This window comes from Rhinatrema bivittatum, chromosome 2, assembly GCF_901001135.1.
Source record: "Rhinatrema bivittatum chromosome 2, aRhiBiv1.1, whole genome shotgun sequence".
NCBI lineage: Eukaryota > Metazoa > Chordata > Amphibia > Gymnophiona > Rhinatrematidae > Rhinatrema > Rhinatrema bivittatum.
Genome location: NC_042616.1, coordinates 639,005,543 through 639,028,056, shown reverse-complemented (window position 1 = coordinate 639,028,056; position 22,514 = coordinate 639,005,543). Strand labels below are relative to the sequence as shown.

The 22,514-nt window shown below is 42.4% G+C and overlaps 1 protein-coding gene across 1 annotated transcript in view; it reads left to right on the top strand.

Annotated features, from left to right (window-relative positions):
* SDR16C5 (short chain dehydrogenase/reductase family 16C member 5) overlaps window positions 1-19,439 on the top strand; it is an 86,123-nt gene extending 66,684 nt beyond the window's left edge. The window contains exon 7 of the mRNA XM_029591315.1: window positions 18,788-19,439. Within this exon, the coding sequence (XP_029447175.1) occupies window positions 18,788-18,881 (94 nt within the window). The 3' untranslated portion in view covers window positions 18,882-19,439. The remainder of the gene's footprint in view (window positions 1-18,787) is intronic.
* Window positions 19,440-22,514: the final 3,075 nt, after the last annotated feature.

The following is a 22,514-nucleotide window of genomic DNA, read 5'->3' as shown; positions in this document are numbered from 1 at the left end:
TGTCGTGATGTTCTTTATCATTTATCCCAATATCTCACAATTACAGTTTAATTTACACTGATTAATACTCTCATGGCATTAATCCTTACTCTTCTTACAACCATCGAGATAATGTTCATACTTCGCAACAGGTTACATGATATTGATATTGATAATGACTATTGGCATGGGACTGTATTATGTTTGTATCAATTGGGCAATTAAATCTGTCGTCTCCAGGGGGGGGGTAGGGGGGAGGGATGTTATGTACAACATCTGCTTATTATTATGGCCTTTTGTCATTACATGGTTACATACATACTCTGTTATGAGTGGACCTGTTAGAGTTGTATAACCACAGGAAGTCATTGATACATATGTGCCAGTGTTATATATGTTGAAAAATTCAAAATATTAATAAACTTTGAATTGAAAAAAAAAAAACAGAGAATATCATAATGCCTCTCTGTCGCTCCATGGCGTGACCTCATCTTGAGTACTGTGTGCAGTTCTGGTAACCACATCTCAAAGATATATAGCAGAATTAGAAAAGGTACAGAGAAGGGCGACGATAAAAGGGGATGGAACAATTCCACTATGAAGAAAGGCTAGAGGTTAGACCTCTTCAGCTTGGAGATGGCAGAGGGGGAGATAGAATAGAGGTCTATAAAATGAGTGGAATGGAATGAGTAAACGTTGATCAATTGTTTACTATTTCAAAAAGTAGAAAGACCAGGGGAGACACAATGAAGTTACTGGGTAATACATTTTAAACTAATGAGAGAATAATATATTTTTACTCAACACAATCAAGCTCTGGAATTTGTTGCCAGAGGATGTGATGAAAGCTATTAATTTTATTTATTTTATTTTTTATTTAATGAGTTTTATATACCGTCATTTGGAAACGTCAAAATAACGCCATCATAACTGTTTACAAAATAAGGTTACAGGGATAAGGGGGGTTAAACAAGGGATGCAAAGTACAAACTGTTAAGTATTGTTGAGAACGGCCTCGAAAGGCCTTGCATTCTGTTGAGAGCGGGGTGTTTGGTGTGCCCATGGGCCTCAGCCCGACCCAGAACTTCAAGGCCGAGCCAAGGGTTGACTGCTCCGCATGGCTGATGGTCTGACCCTCTGCTAGGCCGGCAAGCTCCCAAGGCCAACATCCGAGGATGTTGGAAGTTGAATGGTCCTCCGACCATTCTGAGCCCTTTCGGACCTGCTGCAAGCAGCATGGAGCAGCAGGCCTGGCCTGAGGTTGAGGGCAGATGGACCTTGACACGAAGACAAGACTATGAAGATTGATGCAATAGCATCACATGGCACGAAGACTTGGGTTGAACACATGACACCAGGATCGATGCAACGGCATCGCAGACGAAGACTTGACACCAAGGCTGATGCGAAGACATCATGGACCAGTGGTCGATGCGATGGCATCCTGGACCAGGGTCGATGCAACGACATCAGAAACATGACGCTGAAGTGCAGACATAACGAGGAACTTGGAATCCAGACGAGACGAGAAGCAGGGAAGGAGGACATTGGCACTGTCTCTCAGGGCGCCCTACACAGGCCTTGCAGACTGGTCACGGACCACGAGGAGAACGGGACAGCGCAGGAAAGATCCAGGACATGACAGCTCAAGAGCACAGGACACCTGTCCATCTGCAGGCCACTCCAACCCAGGAAAGACGTCATCCGAGGGAGTCTGGCCCACAGGACCAGAAGGCTCAGGAGCACCAGACGAAGACACAAGAACAAACATCCAGGAAGGCAGGAACACCAGGACGAAGAAGATCATGAAGACACCTGGACGAGGACCTCAGGCACGAAGACTTCATGATACAATGAACGAGACGAGGAGCTCCATGAAGACTAGAAGACCTTACAAAGGCTTTGGCAGGCCGGAGCCTCCAGAGTGAAGTCACCACGATGCAAGGCAAAGAACGGATTCACGGAGCAGCCCCAGGACACTTCCTGTGTCTGGCCCTTTAAATGTTGAAGAGGCGCACGTCAGCGCCTAAGGAGAGAGCAGGAAGCTGTGCAGGACCGCGGACAGCGGCCTGCACAGAGACAGAAGAGGCAGGGCTGAGCCCTGGACGCAGGCTCAGGCGGCGGCAACAGCCGCTGCAGGAGGCCCCGGGGGCGGCTCCAGCCGCTACTCCAGCCCGGGGCTTTTGCGGCCTCCAGCCGCGAAGATGGAATCAGCGTCGGGGGCAGTCCCAGCCCTGTGGAGAGACGCCGGAGGGCCGCAGCTCCGACCACGGAGCAGGAACGAACCGGGGCGGCCCCCAGGCCGCAGGGGAGAGCACAAAGTCTGTGGCACTGGCCACGTGGAAGGCCGGCGGCGTCCTGCTGCGTCGGCAGAAGAAATACAGCATGGGGTGAGTGTGCCTGCTCACGGGGAAACCCGCGGGCAGTGTTCATAACAAGTATAGGGGATAACGTGTAAGGATTTTGTTGTTTTTTGTTTCATTTCTTTATGAAAACCTAGATGTGATGAATTTCATTTATTTATTCATGAGGTTGGATTGGAGGGCGATGTTGTGGTGTTAATTGGGTGAGTTGGTATGCTTTGAACAACCATGTTTTTAACTCGTTTTTAGGTTTTCTTGAGTTCTGAGCTTAGTCGATAGGGAGTTCCAAAGTTTTGGGCTACCAAGGGAGATTGTTCTTTTTTGGGTTGAGGTGAGTTGATTTGAGTGCGTTGGTGGTGTTTTTAGGAGTCCTTTATTTGCTGATCTAAGGTTTCTGCTTGGGGTATGTAGTTGTATGTAGGGGCTTAGCCAATTTTCTTGTTCTTCATATATAATTTTATGTAGGATGGATAGGACTGTATTCAATCCTGTATCTTATTGGTAGCCAATGAAATAAGTGTTGGGGTGATGTGGTCAATCTTTTTTGCTCCTGTGAGGCTTCTTGCAGCTGTGTTCTGCAGGATCTGGGGTGGGCGAATGGTGTTTAGAGGTAAGTTGAGAAGAAGAAAGTTGCAGTAGTCTGTTGGAGAAAATTAGTAATTGGAGGACTGATCTGAAGTCATTGTTGGAGAGAAAAGGTTTTAGATGATGGAGTATAAGTAGCTTATGATAACAGAACTTTCATTCAAAAATCATAGACTATCAATTACTCCGAGGTTGCGGGCATGGTTGATTGGAGATATGATTGAATTTTGGTTCATGAGGTTGAGCAGTGGTATTTGAGGAGAGTTGTTCTTTCTGTCTAGTAATATTAATTCAGTCTTGTCGAAGTTGAGGATGAGTTTTAGGTTGGCTAGTATTTACTTTATGCTGTTTAGGTAATTGGCTGTTAATTTGTATGTTTCTTCTAGTGATTTTTTTTTTTATTGGGATTAATAAAATTAATATAGCTACATTTAGAAAAGTTCCTGGAGGACACGTTCCTGGAGGAAAAGTCCATTACCCATTAAGGTAGATTTGTAGAAATCCACTGATTATTCTTGGGATAAGCAGCTTGGAATCTATCTACCCCTTGGGATCCTGCCAGGTACTTGTGACCTGGTTTGGCCACTGTAGGGAAACAGGATACTGAGATTTGATGGACCCATGGTCTTGACCCAGTATGGAAAACCTTATGTTCTGATGTTCCTATGTAGCATATATGTAAGTGTGATTCTTTCTCACACTTATACACACATTCCCTCAGGCTTTCAGACAGCATGTGTGTAAATGTGTAACTAAGAACCTGTGTAAGTGAGAAAAAGCATGTGTATATATGTGTGTGATTGAAAGCCAGTGTGAGAGAGAGAGAGAGCGAGCTTTTGCGTGACAGAGGAGAAAGTTGCAAGCAATACCACCCCCCACCCACCCCCCCAATTCAAAACAATCTCAGGGCACCTGGATATCAAACATTCCTGGATATGGAGAGCAAAACATTTTAATCTTGTTTTTAATTATTTAGTCTGTATCTGCTGTTTTGGTGTCTAGAAAATTTTTATTTGAGGGGTTTTTTTTTATTATTGGATATTTCATTTATCAGTTTTGAAATCTGTTCTTTTTATCAGTATTGTTTTACTGCTATTGGTTTTTATATTTCTTGATTGTTTTAGGAGGATTGGTGATATTTTTTTCATTTTCCTCATATACTGCATACAGTCTCTCTGGCTTGTTGTGGTTTCCAGTTCAGTTTGTCTGCATGTTTCTAGTTATGCTTTATGGTCCCTTTATACTTTGTTAGGTGAGGGTCTGGCACATGTAACTGAAGTGAGGTATTCTGACACGTGGTTTCTGTGTAGGGCTCTGTAGCAGTCTGGCTTGTTCCGTTTTCCTAATAGGAGGCGTATTGGGTTTTTAAGGCCTGGTGTGGGGATTTTTTTGTTTTGTTTTTTTTTACTTTATTTTTATTTATTGATTATTTAAACAGACATACAACAATAAAAGTAGGAGAATAAGTCTCCCATCCACATTTTAAACTTGAGGTAGTCCTAGGCAAAAGACTATATAGAAAACAAAACCCGTTACAATAAACCACAAGCAATTAGTATCCATTGGTGGTCAAGAAGCACCCATGGGTTACATAATGCAAAGGCATAGTCATACAAGTACAATTAGGTTTTTGTCAACCCTTGTGTAATTCTTAACAATTAAAAATAATACTGGACCTTTATTTTTTATTTCCGCCATGAATTGTAATGAGCAGTGTGTCACGATGGGAAAAAGGTTGAGAACCACTGCCTTAGACAATTCCTCAAACTTCACTATATCCCTCATGTTTTCTACACCTTCCTGTTAGATATTTTGGTATCCTCAGCAAAAACACAAACCTTTCCCGACAATCCTTCCAAGGGGTGCCACAGGGTTCCTCCCTTTCTCCAACTCTTTTTAATATTTACCTTCTCCCACTCTGCCACCTTCTTACTAAACTAAAATTAAAACACTTCCTATTCGCAGACGACGTGCAGATCGTTATCCCCATAAATAAATCCATTACAAACACATTAGAATTCTGGGAGAGCTGCCTAACGGAGATCAAACACCTCCTCAACAGTCTGAACCTGATTCTCAACGCTTCAAAAACAGAATTCCTCATCATAGCCCACGACAACAACAAGATCACCACAAATCCACCAGCCAACCTGCAAACCACAAACGTAAGAGATCTAGGAGTTATCCTCGACAACCGCCTAACCCTAAAACCATTCATTAACCAAACGACCAAGGACTGTTTTTACAAATTATTCACCCTCAAAAAAAATCAGACCGCTCTTCCATTCCCGCGACTTCAGAACAATTTTACAATCAATTATATTTTCCAAGCTGGACTATTGTAATTCCATTCTACTAGGCCTTCCAGCTTCTCATACAAAACCGCTACAAATGGTGCAGAACACAGCTGCCAGAATTCTGACCAACTCTAGGAGAATCGACCACATAACCCCGATCCTGATAGCCCTTCACTGGCTACCTATTCAATACAGAATAATGTATAAGTCCATAACTTCCATCTTCAAAGTCATCCATCATCTCGCACCATTAAATCTACAAATCCCCCTGGAAAAACACTCCACAGTCAGACCATCCAGGAATTGCTATAAAGAAACATTACAGGTTCCACACGCCAAAGCATTCAAACACAAATCACTTGAAGACAGAGCACCATCAACAGCAGGACCACGCCTATGGAACGCTATCCCAGTAGAGCTGCGCCAGGAAACATGCTTACTAACTTTTAGAAAAAGACTAAAAACCTGGCTCTTCAGAAAAGCCTTTCCGATCTTAGATTAACCCATGTTAATATTATCCCTTAATTACTTTTTCAGAGTTCGCATCATCTCATAACTCCACTATAAAGTCTTAATCTTCCACCACCTACTCCAGACCAGGACTGCTCTCAGTCTGGGTCTTTAAGTTACATATTTTGTAAAGATCCATTGTAAATGCATTTCTATCAATTCTTATACTCTCTTCTTCTTCTTCTTCCCACTCTCCCAGTTGTATAATTCCTTGTTCATTGTAACTGTATTTTCTGCACCAGTTAGTTGTTCCAGTTCTATGTTTTAATGCACAAACTGTTCAATGTAAACCGGTTTGATGTGACCCCTGGTCATGAAAGCCGGTATAGAAAATAACTAAATAAATAAATAAATAAATTATGTCATAAGAACATAAAAAATTGCCATGCTGGGTCAGACCAAGGGTCCATCAAGCCCAGCATCCTGTTTCCAACAGAGGCCAAACCTGGCAATTACCCAAACACTAAGAAGATCCCATGCTACTGATGCAATTAATAGCAGTGGCTATTCCCTAAGCAAACTTGATTAATAGCCATTAATGGACTTCTCCTCCAAGAGCTTATAAAAACCTTTTTTGAACCCAGCTACACTAACTGCACTAACCGCATCCTCTGACAACAAATTCCAGAGCTTTGTGCGTTGAGTGAAAGAATTTTCTACGATTTAGTCTTAAATGTGCTACTTGCTAACTTATGGAATGCCCCCTAGTCCTTCTATTATTTGAAAGTGTAAATAACTGATTCATATCTACTCGTTCAAGAACTCTCATGAATTTAAAGACCTCTATCATATCTCCCCTCAACCATCTCTTCTCCAAGCTGAACAGTCCTAACCTCTTCAGCCTTTCCTCATAGGGGAGCTGTTCCATCCCCTTTATCATTTTGGTTGCCCTTCTCTGTACCTTCTCCATCGCAACTATATCTTTTTTGAGATGCGGCGACCGGAATTGGACACAGTATTCAAGGTACAGTCTCACCATGGAGCGAGATAAAGGCATTATGACATTTTCTGTTTATTAACAATTTCCTTCCTAATAATTCCTAACATTCTGTTTGCTTTTTTGACTGCTGCAGCACACTGAGCCGATGATTTTAAAGTATTATCCACTATGATGCCTAGATCTTTTTCCTGGGTGGTAGCTCCTAATATGGAACCTAACATTGTGTAACTACAGCAAGGGTTATTTTTCCCTCTATGCAACACCTTGCACCTGTCCACATTAAATTTCATCTGCCATAGATTCCGTTACCAGTTGACAGAACAGTTCTCCTTGCAGAGAATCCAGGATCTCCCTGCATCTAGAAGATACTGCAGTTGAGATGTCCCAGTCAACATCTGGAAGTTTGAAATCCCTTAGCAATAGCTCCTCCCTTTTTCACAGTAATCCTGTGAATATCCTCCATGAAATTTGTATCCATCTCCTCTGCTGGGATGAAGGTCTGTATATTACACCAATATAAATAGATATTCCATTCCCTCTTTCCAGATTTAACCCATAGTGCTGCCTCCTTATCTCGTAAGCCCAGCAATGGTGTTGCTTTAATATTGTTCTTCATATATACCACGCCTCCTACCTGGTCCTTCCTGAATAGATTGTAGCCTGGTATAACTATATCCCAGGCTCTTGCCCACAATGGGCTACAACCAGCATCATAGACTAGCATTAGATTCACGTCATTTACTTCTTCCCAGTCCTAATCTTTTACCTTTAATATTGCCAACGTGTACAGTTGTACATCCAGATGTTGGATGCTTAGTTGGGCCTCAGTTTGTGTCCAAGTTGAGCAGCATCTTAGTGGCCATCCCGATTACTTGCGTGCACAAATTGGGTGTTTGCTATGTGTTTGTGTTTTTTTGTTTTGTTTTTTTTGTGGCTCCTATCATTAGGGATGCCTAAGTTGTGGATGCCTAAAAAAAACATCTGGACACATTCCTTCAATCACTTCTTAGAATACTGTCTGTCTAAAGGCTTCTATACCTAAGAAGTTAAGCGCCTTTCCCTTTGCGCTGTCTGTCATATTTGGGCATTTCAGCTTGGAGTGCCCGCTAACTTGTACCAGTGCTGTTTGGAGACTCAACGAGAATTATCTTCCTCTGACTTCACTAAGCCTAGATCTTCCCAGCTGGATGTAGGTCTGGGTAAAGACATATCAGGTGGGGGTGCCTGATTTTGGAACTTATCTTACTGGTTCATCAGCAAGGGAAGGTAGCTCAGTGAGTACGCCTCAGGTGCCTTCTGGTTTTGGCTTGGACCCTTCTACATTTTCATGGGTAGAATTTTTCCAGGGATTGCAGTCCTTTCTTCAGGCACGGTCCTCCGCCTCATCCAATGCTCCCAGGGCAGTCGCAGGTAGGAACCTCACCTGGGCCTACTGTTAAGCGCTGGGGTACACCGCGATTGGCAGTGGGTCTGCTCAATAGGGATCCGAATGACACTGAGGATGAGGCTGATCCTGACTCTGTAGAAGATGGAGAAATTCCTCGGGAATTAGAACCATATAGGACTATGCTACAGTTCTTCCATAGAGATGAACTGCCAGCCTTGATTTCCCAGACCTTGATTTCGCAGCCACGCTCCTCCAAAACCCTCATTCCGATCTTACTCACCCCTTTCAGCCAACTACTAGGTCTCTCGCTATTCACCCTAACTCTCTTCAACGCACAATCTATCACTAAGAAAACTCTGATACTCAATGACTATCTCTTAGACAACAAACCGGACATCTGTGCCATAACAGAAACTTGGCTTAAACCAACAGATATAACCCTAATAAATCAACTACCCACACAGATGTACGACTTCTTCTCCCTCCCCCGATTAAAGAAAAGGGGAGGAGGCCTACTGCTAGCAACCAAAAAAGAACTGAGAGCCTCCCAACTCCCAATAAAATCAGACTCAAAATTGGAAATAGGCCTATTCAAAACCAACGAACTCCAAATCCTCTTAGTCTATGCCCCTCCTGGACTCCTAGACGCAGATGCCTCCATCATAATAGAAGTAATTGCAAAACACATAAACCTGGACTCCCCCGCCTTGATCCTAGGAGATTTCAACCTTCATGTCAATAACACCACACTCACAACCAACTGTGAAACCCTCCTCTCCACACTCTCAGCCTTGGGCTTCCAACAGATTATCAATAAGCCCACCCACAAGGCAGGCCACACTCTGGACCTCATTTTCACAAACTCCGGCATCAAGCACTCATCCCATCCCATTTGCACTCCAGTCCCATGGTCAGATCACTCATTAATCTCCGCCACCTTCTTAATGACAGAAACCCACAAACCTCAATCCCCTCAATCTCCATTCCCTTACAGAAGATCTTGCTCTTCCGATGACCTTAACTTCCACCTGGCTAAAGAACTTCCAAACTTAAACCTTGCAGACCCCAACGCAGCCATATCATCCTGGAGCAATATCACAGAGGAAATAGCAAATAAATTATGTCCTCTTTCAACAAAAATACTCAACCTGAATTCACATAAGAGACAACCATGGTTCACCAAGGACCTACGGAAACTCAAACAAACCCTCAGAAAAAAGGAAAGCCTATGGCGCAAAACCCCTTGTGCCAGTACCCTGTCTACTTACAAATCTGCCCTCAACCATTACAGGAACAACACTCTAAAGGCAAAAAGAGATTTCCACGCTCTCAAGATCCACGACATTATCTTTGACGCAAGAGCCCTCTTCTCCTACGTATCCGAACTAACTCAACCTAACTCTCATTCCTTCCCTAGTGAACAAGCACAAGCTAAAGCAAATGAACTAGCCCTATTTTTCCAAAATAAAATCTCCAATCTCTTAACCCTCCTCCCACCTAACCCCACCCCTCTGACTAACCCCCCTACACATCCCCAACAAGACAATCTCACTGGACACGTTTGAACCTACCACCGCCTTAGAGATCCAATCCCTGCTAAAGAAAATGAAACCTTCATCGCATCCCTTCGATCTAATACCGTCAAAACTTCTTCTGTTAATACCCGAAACCATCTCTAAACCACTTGCAGACATTATAAACTGCTCCTTAACACAGGGAATCTTCCCAGAGGCACTAAAAACAGCTTCTCTTAAACCTCTACTAAAGAAACCAGATCTGGACCCCATGAACCCAAACAACTTCCGCCCAATCTCAAATCTACCCTTTGTAGCAAAGATCCTGGAAAAACTGGTCAATTCGCAACTCTCTACCTACCTCGAAGATCATGAAATACTTCACCCCACACAATACGGGTTCCGCAAGACCTTAAGCACTGAAACTCTTCTCTTATCACTAACTGACCATCTCACCATGGGCTTGGACAAAGGACAATCGTTCCTACTAATTCTACTGGACTTGTCGGCAGCCTTCGATACGGTCAATCATGCCACCCTCCTCAACCGCCTTTCAGACATTGGAATTACAGGCTCTGCTTACACTTGGTTCAAGTCTTTCCTCTGTAACAGAGGCTACAAAGTTAAAATCAATAATAAAGAATCTCCCCGCTACAATTCCTCACAAGGAGTTCCTCAAGGCTCCTCACTATCCCCAACCCTTTTCAACATATACCTTCTTCCTCTATGCAAACTGTTAACCAACCTACAACTAAAACATTTCTTATACGCCGACGACGTACAAATCTTGATACCCATCAAAGAAACCATCTCTAAAACCCTCAAATACTGGGAAAACTGCCTACAAGAGATCAACCAACTCCTCGCTAACCTAAACCTGATTCTAAACTCGGCCAAAACAGAACTCCTCCTCATCTCCCCTGAAAATAGCAACTCCCCACACTCTGCAACAGTTAACACCATTGCTACACATGCAAGAGACCTAGGGGTAGTAATAGACAAACACCTGAACCTAAAAGCATTTATAAACAATACAACCAGGAACTGCTTCTACAAGCTGCAGGTAATCAAGAGAATGAAACCACTACTACACTTTCATGACTTCAGAACAGTCTTGCAATCAGTAATTTTCTCCAAGATGGACTACTGCAATTCAATATTGCTAGGTCTCCCAGCCTCATACATAAAACCACTTCAGATGCTACAGAACGCGGCAGCCAGAATTCTGACAAATTCCAGAAGAAGAGACCACATCTCGCCAATTCTATCTAATCTTCACTGGCTGCCAATACACTACAGAATCCTACACAAGTCCATCACCATCATCCACAAATCCATCCACTCACAGGCCCCTCTCAACCTCCAAATCCCCCTCAGAATGCACTCATCATCCAGACCTATCAGAGACGCCTACAAAGGCTCCCTGACCGTTCCTCCAACTAAATCTACACTCCATAAGGCACTCAGAGACCGGGCCTTTTCTACAGCGGGCCCCTCTCTTTGGAATACCTTACCACCGGACCTTAGACTTGAACCCTGCTTACCAACATTCAAAAAAAAACTTAAGACTTGGCTATTCAGGCAAGCCTTTCCGGAGTCAAATATCCATTGAGAGACCTCACTGCACAATGTTAATATCCATAAAGAGACATCACTGCACAATGTAAATAAGTTACCTCTGTAAATTTTTACGCTACTATCCTTATTTCCTTCCTCTCCCAGTTCTACAACCTTGTTTTATTGTAACTTTTGCTTCCGTTGCACTTGTTAAAAGAACAGTTTTTGCACCCCCTGTTATATGTAAACCGGCATGATATGATCTTATCATGAATGCCGGTATAGAAAAACCTTAAATAAATAAAAATAAATAAATGCTGGGAATACCTGGGGCAGATTCCATGTCAGCCAAAGAAAAATCCCATTTTGGTTTCACTGTGTAAAGCCTCTTGTTTTTTCCCTGTGATGGCCATTCAAGATTGATCTTGAATGGGGCACCCAGAGGCTAATTTCAAAAGAAGTCTGGTTTTGGAAGGTCTGTACCTTCTGGATCCGGTGGTGAGAGAGCTTTTACGTTTTCCAAAGGTAGATGCACTTGTACTTGCAGTCTCCAAATGGACAACTATCCCTGTGGAAGGAGGAGCAGCCTTGAAGGAAGTGCACAATAGGAGGATTGAAACTATCCTTAAGTAGGCATTTGAAGCAGTGGCAATGACTTTGCAAATCGTTTCTTGTTGTTCCCTGGTGGCTCGCTCTTGTTTACTTCTCTCCCAGGAGGTCGATGACTCTGGGGTGAATTCCAGGGCAGTTCTGGAACCAGCGGCCACCTTCTTGGCAGATCAGGCTGCGACTTGGTCTGTACCTCAGCCAGAGGGGTGGCTTCGGTAATAGTGGCAAGTATTAGTTATGGCTGAAAAATTGGTGGCTGATACAATTTCTAAGGCTAGCCTCACGAAATTGCCTTTTAAAGGCTCACGATTGTTTGGGAGCAAGTTGGAGAAACTGGCCAGTAAGCGGGGTGAATCATTGGTGCCTTCATTACTGGCGGATAAGAAGCAGACGCCAGTCTCCTTTAGCATGAGGCCGTGCTAGGGGACCCAGGCTTTTTCGGTCTTATAGAGGAGCAGCTATTCAGAGGACTTTGCCTTTTGTTAAGTCTCAATCCTTTCAGCCCAGAAGGGGTGTGGGCTCAGGAGTAAGGCCTCCCAATAAAGGTTTGCAGACCCACCCCCGGGAACAGCGGGACGCCTCTCTTCTGTCAGAGCTGGGTCGAGATCAGATCAATGGGTCCTGGAGAAGGATATGCAATGGAGTTTTGCAGTGTTCCTCGTGTTGTGTTCATGGTATCTCCCTGCTACTCCCCACAGAAGAAGCAGGCAATGGAAAGTACATTGGCAAGGCTCCTCAGTCTGAGGGCTGTGATTCCAGTGCCCAAGTCTCAAGAAAATACGGGGCGATATTCCATTTATTTTGTTATGCACAAGAAAGAGAGATCCTTTAGTCCTATCCCGGATCTCAAAGGTGTCAATCATTATCTGAGGGTGATACATTTTTGCATGGAAACCTTGCGCTAGGTGATATTGACCATGCAGTCGGGGGAAATTCTGACCTCTTTGGAACCTATCGGAGGCATATCTTCACGTTCCCATTTGACTAAACAATCAACGTTCTGCAGTTCGCAGATCTGGGTGCCATTATCAGTTTTGGGCGCAGCCTTTCGGTCTGGCCACCGCTCCCAGGACCTTTTCCAAGGTGTAATGGTAGTAGTTGCGGCAGAATTAAGAGAGGATGAGATCCTAGTACACCCGTAGTTGTACGACTGGCTGATTTTAAGCCAAGTCACTGGAAAAGAGCTATCTGGTGACTCGCAAGGTGATCTCCCTGTTGCAGGAGCTCAGCTGGGAAGTGAACCTTTTCAGCCTGCTCAGTCATTGGAATACATCAGGGTTCGATTTGACATGAAGCAGGACAAGGTTTTCCTGCTGGAAGCTCATATTCAGAAGTTGATAGCGCTGATACTTCTGTTGATGAACACTGCGCCTGACCTTATGGTCCTACTTGCAGGTACTTGGTTTAACGGCGGCCACCCTGGAAGTGGTACCTTGGGCGAGGGCACATATACGTTCTCTTCAGCTCTCCCTGTTGTCTAGGTGGAACCCGCAATCTCAGGATTATTCAATTTGGCTCCATCTGCCGATGGAGATCTCCTCCAGACTGTAATGGTGGCTACAGATGGATCATTTTAAGGAAGGGAATTTCCCTAGCATCACCGGACTGGCTAGTACTGATGACAGATGCGAGCCTCCATGGTTGGGGAGCTCACTGTCAGGAGCTGACAGTGCAAGGGCACTGGAATGCAGAGGAATCTCTTTTGAACATCAATCACCTGGAAGCCAGGGCAGTCAGGTTGGCATGTTTGCAGTTCGACAGGCTGCAGGGTTGATCAGTTCAGATAATGTCTGACAACACAATGACTCTGGCTTACATAAATCAACAGGGGAGAAACCAAGAGCCAACAAGTGTCTGTCTGGCCCTTGAACAGGCTTGCTCGCTGAAGCATGGATATTGTGCGGCAGTGATTTCCACCTTGCTAAGAGCTAGAAAGTTCTCCACTTGCCTGTGTGTGTGGGTTTGGCGAGTGTTTGAGGCCTGGTGTGAAGATCGTGGTACTCTTCCTTATTCAGTCAAGATCCCACTCATTTTGGAATTTTTGTAGAATGGTTTGAACAAAGGCTTAGCCCTCAATTCCTTAAAGTTTCAACTAGCAGCTCTCTCCTGTTTCAAGGCTCAGGTGAATGGTGGATCCTTGTTGGCTCATCCTGATTTGGCCTTTTTTTTTTTTTTTTTTGAAAGGAGTGAAACATCTTCATTCTCCCTTGTGGTTTCCCGGTACCTTTATGGAGTCTTAAATTGGGGTTGGAATTCTTAGCGGGCCTTACATTTAGTCCAATGTGTGTAACCTGTTCTTGCGGTTACTGATCTTAAACTGTTTCTTGTGGCAATTTGTTCTGCGCGTAGCGTTTCCGAGCTGCAGGCCTAGTCTTGCTGGGTGTCATTTTCCTCTGGGTGATTCCAGGGGCAGTACAGCTGCATACTGTTCCTTCCTTTTTTTTTTTTTTTGTAACCAAAGGTAGCCACTGACTTTCATTTTAATCAGTCCAGCTCCTTGCGGTCTCTGGACAGAGAGAGAGATGTAGAGGAGTATCATCTGTTGCGAGCCTTGGATGCCAAGAGACACATTGTCGGGTAGCTGGAGGTTACTTTTATGAAAGACAGATTGCCTCTTTGTCCTCCACAGAAGTACTAGGCAGGGAGAGCCGGCCTCGCGGGCTACAGTAGCTTTGCTGGATTAAGGAGGTAGTCACTGTTGCATACATTAATGCTGGAAGCCATTACCTAGTCAGGTCAGGGCTCATTCCACTGGGGCTCAGGCAGTGTCTTGGGAGGAAGTGAAATTGTTGTCTCCCGTCGACAGGGCTGGTGTTAAATTTGCCACGATGCAAGGGTGCATTGGCCATGGGGAAAATTTTTTGGATCGCGGTGATTCCTAATAACTTCATCTACATGAATTTCCATGTGATATGCACTATTAGGTACGTGGTGTTTTGGACATGCTAATACCCATTTTGTATAGGGGATTATGGATGTGCATCAAGTCATGCGCAGTGGCTAGCGCACTGTATTGGATCTGCGTGTACGTGTCTGCAGTCAAAAAAGCGAATAATTCCTAACTATTTGGAAAGGAATAGATATTCAAAATTGAGAATATCATAATGCCTTTCTATAGATCCACCGTATGTTCACACCTTGAATATTGTGTGCGGTTCTGGTCATCCCATCTCAAAGATATAGCAGATACAAAAAAAAAAGTTAGTGACAAAATTGCTAAAGGGAATGGAAAAGCTTCCTTATGGAAAAAGGCTAAACAGATTAGGGCTCTTCAGCTTGAAAAAGAGACAACAGATTGTCTCTTTTGATTGAAATTTTATATCATGAGAAGGGTGGAACGGGGTAAATAAGGAACAGTTATTTACCCTTTCAAACACTAGGACTAGGATATTCCATTAAAACTAGCAACTGGCAGATTTAGAACAAATTGTGGGAAGTATTTTTTCACTCTGCACACAATCAAGGAATTTTTCCAGAGAACTAGGTCAAGTGGATTGGACAAGTTCTTGAAGGAAAAGTCAACAAAAAGCTATTAGCCAGATTTGGGAAAGATGCAAGAAATAAATCAGCTATTGGGGATCTCCCAGGTACATTGTTGGAGACAATGCTGGGCTTGATGGACCTTGGTCTGACCCAACATGGCACTTCTTAAGTTATGTAATCTGTTTCCCTTCCACTTCCCATGGATCTGTCACCCTGCTACAGACCCCATCTTTTTGTTCTTGCCTGAATGATAACCTGTTTAATTTGTAGGAACAGCTAATAGAAACTTTACAAATCCAACTCGACAACCAATTCAAATATTGTTTTTATTAAACATGGAAGTTAAGATTCTCTATTCTGATTGTCAGAGAATTCAATGTTGGTATATTTTAACAGTTGTTAAATTTAAAAAATCTATTAGTCTTCCACCAGTGAGTTTTTTTAATACATCCAAGGTGTATTCCTACAAGCATCCAGGGTGAATATTTTTTTATACTATGATACTTGCTGATGTCCTTATGCCTGCAGTTTTGATTAATGTGCACAAGACCATGCAAAAGGTACCTGTAAATTGGTCTCTGTATTCTGTGGGCTATTATATTTCAAAAAGCTCAGCAGTTACCCCTTGCCCCTTATATTTCTTGCAACAGGGGATCCCAAGTAGGTGTTCCTATCCCAAGTCTAGAAACTCCCTATGGTAATCAGGGGTACTTGGGACAGAAGACCTCTTCTCCTAGAGAGAAAGCTCAAATATTCTCTAGGGCAGTGGTTCTCAACCTTTTTTCTATCAGTACACACTGAGAATTGATGCTCACATGTGTGATGCACTGAACACATGATTATCATGAGACTTAATATAAGCAATTGCTCTGCATCCACATGAGTCCCCTGCTTCCTAACAATGGGTGCAGAGCGGAACTAAGACATTTCCCTGTACAACTCACCATACAAAAAAGATATTCTGATTCTGGTGTCATTAACAGCATCACAAACTCCTTCTACTACTACCAGGTCATTGTAAAATAATACAAACAAACCCCACTCTGTACATGTCTATCAAACCTGCCATATCTCAGCAGCATTAACTCAATAAATGAAACAGCAATAGCCCTACCCGTGAAAATGCAGCAGTTCACCACCAGTGCAATATAATATTGAGAAAATACAACAAATAAGGCCAATACTTTACTAGCATGTAGGGGTTTGTACTTCATCTCAGTCACATACATGCAGAAAACACAGACCTGCCTTCACCAAATATAGAATAAAAGACCACAAATTACAAATATGGAAACAAAACTTGGAATGGAAATCCCAAGACCACCTTCTGTATGCAGAGCAAACCTGGAGACTAGAAATACAAATGTATTTCCTCCTACACTAAGCAAAGTTCAGAGAGAAGAAATGCATATTCTCAAAACTGATATAGTATGGCCCTTGTATCCAGTCATTACCCCCATCACCACTCATTTCTCCCAACTACTCAATCATCCCTTCACGTGCTCATATCCCTATCCAACATTATGACACCTCCCACCCCCACCCCATATCCTCTTTCCCCCATGCTCTCTCTCCTCTGTTAAACTCTTTTTCTGCCCTTCCCTCTCTTGTCAACTAGCAACAGTCCTTCTCTAGGGTCTTCCTTACTACACACACACACACACACACACACTCTCTCTCTCACACTCTGCTCATTCGTTAGCCCTGCTGACCTGGATTGAAGCGGTGGCCCTCCCATCTGGTCAATTTTCTTCTCCTCTTTTGGGCGTCACTGCTGCATCTCCCTTCTCTTTCAGCGCCGCCCCCCCCCCCCCCCCCCCCCCCCCCCCTGGCCTGGGCTTGCTGCGTCTGTTTGTTTGTTTTTTTTTCCTTCTTCGTTTTCAGCCCCAATAGCCTCTGCTCCAGTGGGCACCGCTGCTACGACTTTTTTTCGGCCCTGCCGGCCTCAACTCCGGTGGGCGCTGCTGCCGCCACTTTTTTCTTATTTTTCAGCCCTGCTGGCTGGGCTCCAGTGGGTGCCGCTGCCACATCATTCTCTTCTCGCTGGTGGGAGCCCTGCCAGCACTGTCAGATGGAATCTCTCCTCGCTGGCAGGGGTTGGGATCCCCCAGAGCTGACGAATGGGGTCACTCCTCACTGGCAGTGGGTGGGAACCTCACCAGCACACCAACGACCGGGACTTTCCCTTGTCACCTGCTGATGTGCCGACTTCCCTGCTCAAATGTTATCAATGGCGATGTCATTATCAAAAGTGGTCAGGCAGGCAGGTCAGAGCATCGGCGGGCAGCACATAATGAAGTTGTCCCCAAGTGATAGGTGGGCTGGATTAAAACCCTTTAAGGACCAGACTTGGCCCGCAGGCTGTACTTTGCCCACCACTGTCCTAGAGCAAAGATGATAGTGGAGACCTGATGGAAACTTTTAAGATATTTAAATATCTCTATGTACAGGAGGCAAACCCCTTTCAACGGAAAGGAGGCTCTAGAACAAGGGGTCATGGGGTAATGGTGAAAGGAGATTCAGGAATAATCTTGGGAATTATTTCTTTACAGAGGAGGTAGTAGATCCATGGAACCGCCTCCCAGTGGAGACAAAAACAGTATCTGAATTCATAAAGCATGGGATAAATACAAGGGATCTCTAAGGGACTGATGGGAATTATAAAGCTAAATTAATTGAGTGGATGGGCAGACTAGATGGACCCCTCAATCTTTTTCTTTCGTTTGTTTATTTATTCAAGCCCTGGAACAGTCACCTTGAGTCTCTTTTATGGATATTAAATCAGTTTAGGCAAAAATATTTGCAGTGATTGCAGTATAGTGGATCTGACCTGGAAGCAGGGGAATGGACTCGCTGACGTCTGAGGTCCTTACCAGCCCTGTTTTTCTATGATGATACTAATTCATTGAAACATGGAGATCATACTAGCACTGTGAAGCATTTAATTGGTTTCATTGCAAATTGTGTTTTGTCTTCAGATTCCCCTAATCCTCAAATGTTGAAATACAACATAAATGTGTAAAAAAAAATAAATTTTTTTAACAGAACTGTTAGAGATAGTCATATCAGTTGCCTATTCATGACCACTGGTGTGCTCTATTGAAAATTGGTCAAAGCATTTATCAGAATGACCTAATAGGATTTTGTTATTCCTTCAGCATATGGTTTTGGAGGGTGGTGATGAGGCAAACCTAGATATGAAACATGCAGTCATAAAGCTTTAAGTGTGCCACTAGGAGCTGCCACAAGCCAATGAATAGCCTTACTTCAAACTTGCTCATAGTGTAAGCTGTTATGTTTCCACACTGCTTGTGAAATGAAGAGCAGTATAACTACTTAAAAGATGGAATTTAGTCCTCCCTCCTGTTTTGTAAAGATAAAATGCTTTTTATATTACCACAGTTCAAGTTGTATGCCTTTTGAGAAGAGAGTATAATATACAGTATATGAGCTATAATGGGTAACAAGAAATACTTTCATCTCATGCTTCTGATTTTTTGAGCCATAATGGAACAAATCTGTCTTATTAACTCTAGGATTTTTTTGTTTTGTTTTTTCCACAGTATAATGTCTGTGAAGCTAGGATTTCTTCTAGGCGATTACTTTGGAGCATTCCATTTCATGGATCATTTCAAAGGTCGAGTGAAAAAGGATTAAAATCCAGTGCTAAATTAAATAAAATGAAGATGGGGGAAAAAAAATAAAACATATCTAGATGTAAATAGAATCTAATTTTTCTCTTTGGATTTTCTGGATGACATTGTTTCAGCAAAGGAAAACCAAGAAATTTCTTTCAATGCATAATGTATTTTTGATATTCCAGAGTCAGTTTGTCTCTTAATATTGGTCTCTTAATTACTATTAATTATGAGCAGCCTAAATGCAGATTATTTATGGAAATATAATTTCTAGAAATATGAACATTAGTAGTGCAGTTTTTAGGCTAACTACAGATGCTAATGAGATATATTGAAATATTTTATGTATCTATCATTAATATCAGATGTTAAAATGACCTAAAATAGTATTGCTTTTCACATAATATTCTGGGCGGTTTAGCAAATGATCAGTTTTATAAAGATTTAATAAACTAGTAAACTTTTAAGTAAATTATGTAACAAAGTATATATGCTGTGATTATGTCTACTGGGGTCCAAATGAACCATTTTTGTATAGGTAAACAACTTTAAAATTATATAAATTTACAAATTGTTATTTGGTTGTTTTTCTTTCTAGGCTACCTAAAACATCCTGAAGTTTAGTTATTCAAAATTGTGACTTTCTTTTTATTTAAATACTCATTACGCTAGCTGTTCACTATTCTGGTCATTGTGAGATCTTTGGTATTCTAAAGCTAGCTTTTCTAGGCCTCAGATTAGAAATTTTAGAACTATGCATGTTAAATTTAAAGTCCTCAGCCTTTTAAGCCCAAGGCACACCTACATTAATAAAAATGTTGTGAAACACACCAGCCTCCACGAGGCAGGCACTGCAAACATGGAAAGGACTTGTATGGTCAAAAGAAGAGCTAGCGAAGCACTGAAAGCCCCTTCTAAATTTTAAACTAAGAGCAAAGGGAGGAAGAGAGAAAAATGAATTTACCACAATGGGCCGGTTTTATCCGTATACAAATGTAAGAAGGCTGTGTGCTGTGGGCAGGTGACCCAGTTACCTTAGCAACCACATGTGGTTTCCAGAGCTCCTCCATTACTGCTGCTCCCAGATCAGAACAAGTCACATCCAATGCTCAATGCAGAATATCCTCAGACTCTCTTAGCCTGGGGATAAGACAGAAGCTGAAAGAATTCAGAGAAGGAAGCTCAGGAGAGGGGGGGAAGATGATGAGGTGCTCTGCATACTGCACTAACTTGAGGCTTAGCTATCCATTTCCTGCATGCTGCCTATTAACTACCATACTCCAAAGCTCATACTGTAGCTAGGGAGGAGAGGCATGCATATGATGACACATTCTCATAAAGAGTTCTTCCAAGTTTAAGAGCCACCACTGGTAGTATAATTAGAATAAGCTTTGCTTTAAGATTAAACAGTTTAGACCAGGGCTTCCCAAACCTGTCATGGGGGACCCCACAGCCAGTCAGGTTTTCAGGATATCCACAATGAATATGTATGAGAAATTTGCATATACCAATTCCTTACTGTAAGCAAATTTCTCATATGCATATTCATTGTGGATATCCTGAAAACCTGATTGGCTGTAGGGTCCCCAGGACAGGTTTGGGAAGTTCTGGTTTAGAGATCATAGTAGACCAAAAATAATTAATTGTGCAAGTAGACACTAACCATTTATAGATTATAATGAAAATAAAGATATATAATAGCTGTTGCAAAACTTGCTCAAGGCTGTACTCATGGACTTTTGGGATCCATGGATGAGATTAAAGATAATGTGACTACAGTCAAAGAAAGGAGGAAGGATGCTGAAGTCTAAACATTGCTCAGTTATGCAGACTACAACTCCATCAGGGTTGAAGAATTAATTACATTTGGTAGAAAATAGATATGATGTATGATCCTTTATCAGTAACAAAATGGTTATACTTGTAGATAATTACGATCAGAATTTAAGACATACTGACCTGTTGACTGTTCATGACCTGTGACATATGTTGCTGGAATGCAAAAATAAGACTGATTGGTCAAGTTGAGATAAAATGCTGATAAGATAAATATGCTGCATTGTAAAGGTATAAAGTGCTTTGTTTCTGTTAGAACTGTGACATGTCTTATTCCTGTTAGGCTTCTTTGCATATGCATTTTACTAAAAGGCATTTACTTACTGCAGAAGGCTTGTGTGATCTTTAATACATCTAAGTAAGGAAATGTACCAGAGGCTGTGATTTTAGAAAAAGGTTTTACTCAGTCTCTTGTTGCTGCAAGGTGCTGAGAGCAAAGTCCAAGTGCAGGCCTGAGTGTGAGCATCAGGTGGTGGTGATTTTTCTGTGACACACCTGATCAGGTTTGAAGGCTCACCAGTGTGCCATGGCATACTGAGGAGCACTGCTCCAAGAGAGTTATGCCTTCCTCAGAATTTAGTTCTCCAATAGAAAATGATATCCACATTCTCAAATTTACGTATCATGTAAATGAATAATAATATTTGTGAGTATGTACATGAATTCCGTAAGGAACCTTCTCTGCACATTTAGTGTATATTTGTGAGTCTTGTAATATTATATGCCTGTTTGATGATCCTGCAGCATTTTCTTGATACTAAACTAACTAAAAACATTCAGTGTATTATTAATGTTAGTATTTAGAAAACCAGTAATGCTGCAATAAAAACTGATATCCAGCTGTGCAAATCCATACTACTGATTTGGGTTTCAGAATATGCAAAATGTGGGTGTACATAGATGGATCTACTACTATCATAGTAAGGCCCAACACCTCAAAAAGGTTTGTCCAGTATGTGTCTGTATTGTCTCAAACTCAATTAAAAAAAAAAAGAAAAAAAAGAATTAAACTAAAAAAGTATATTCAGAAAACCAGAATAGAGGTGAATCATTAAATCTTTAACCAATATAAAATCATACAAAAATGTTTAGAAATAATCAAAATAAGGGGATTGTATCTGTCTCTAATGCACATTGCAAACCGCAGTCTTTTGCCTGCAATGAGCTTTAAACCATAGTCATATGACAGGCAGTGAATTAAAAAATGTACAATCTTTTTTATGCTGTGATCCCAAATTGTCATATTTTTCATTCCCAATAAGTCTTAATTTACTTATCTACACAACTACTTGTAAAGCCTGAAACCATGTCAAACTATTATGCTCATGAAGACCCTGACATCACCGATATTTCTGCCTCAAGGAATCATTCTCATCAAACACTGCAAAACATAAAATAAATTCATCAGTTCTCTGTGAAAAAAATTTCCTCTTGAGCACAAAGCCTCCCACCAACCAACCAAAGCAACACAATATGGTGTTTTCCTGTCGATAAGCAGGCTGAATTAGCAATGCTGTGTGGGACATCCCTCCGAGTGGCTGGATGCGGAAACTTCTCTCCCAATTTTACAGAGCTTTGCTCTGTGTGCCTGCACGGTGGTTCCCAAACACCTGGCCGTAGTTCTGTTTTTTCCTGTGCAGCTCACAGACGCAGATTCTCTCTCCTAGCACTTTTTTCTTTTGCTTCTTTTTTTCTACTCTTTTCACACAGGTGAACCCCCAAAAAGCACTTTTCAGTGCTACCCATGGCTCCAAAGACTCCAGGATTCAAATATTGCCAATGCGGCAAAGTTATGTCCATCATAGACGGGCATAAC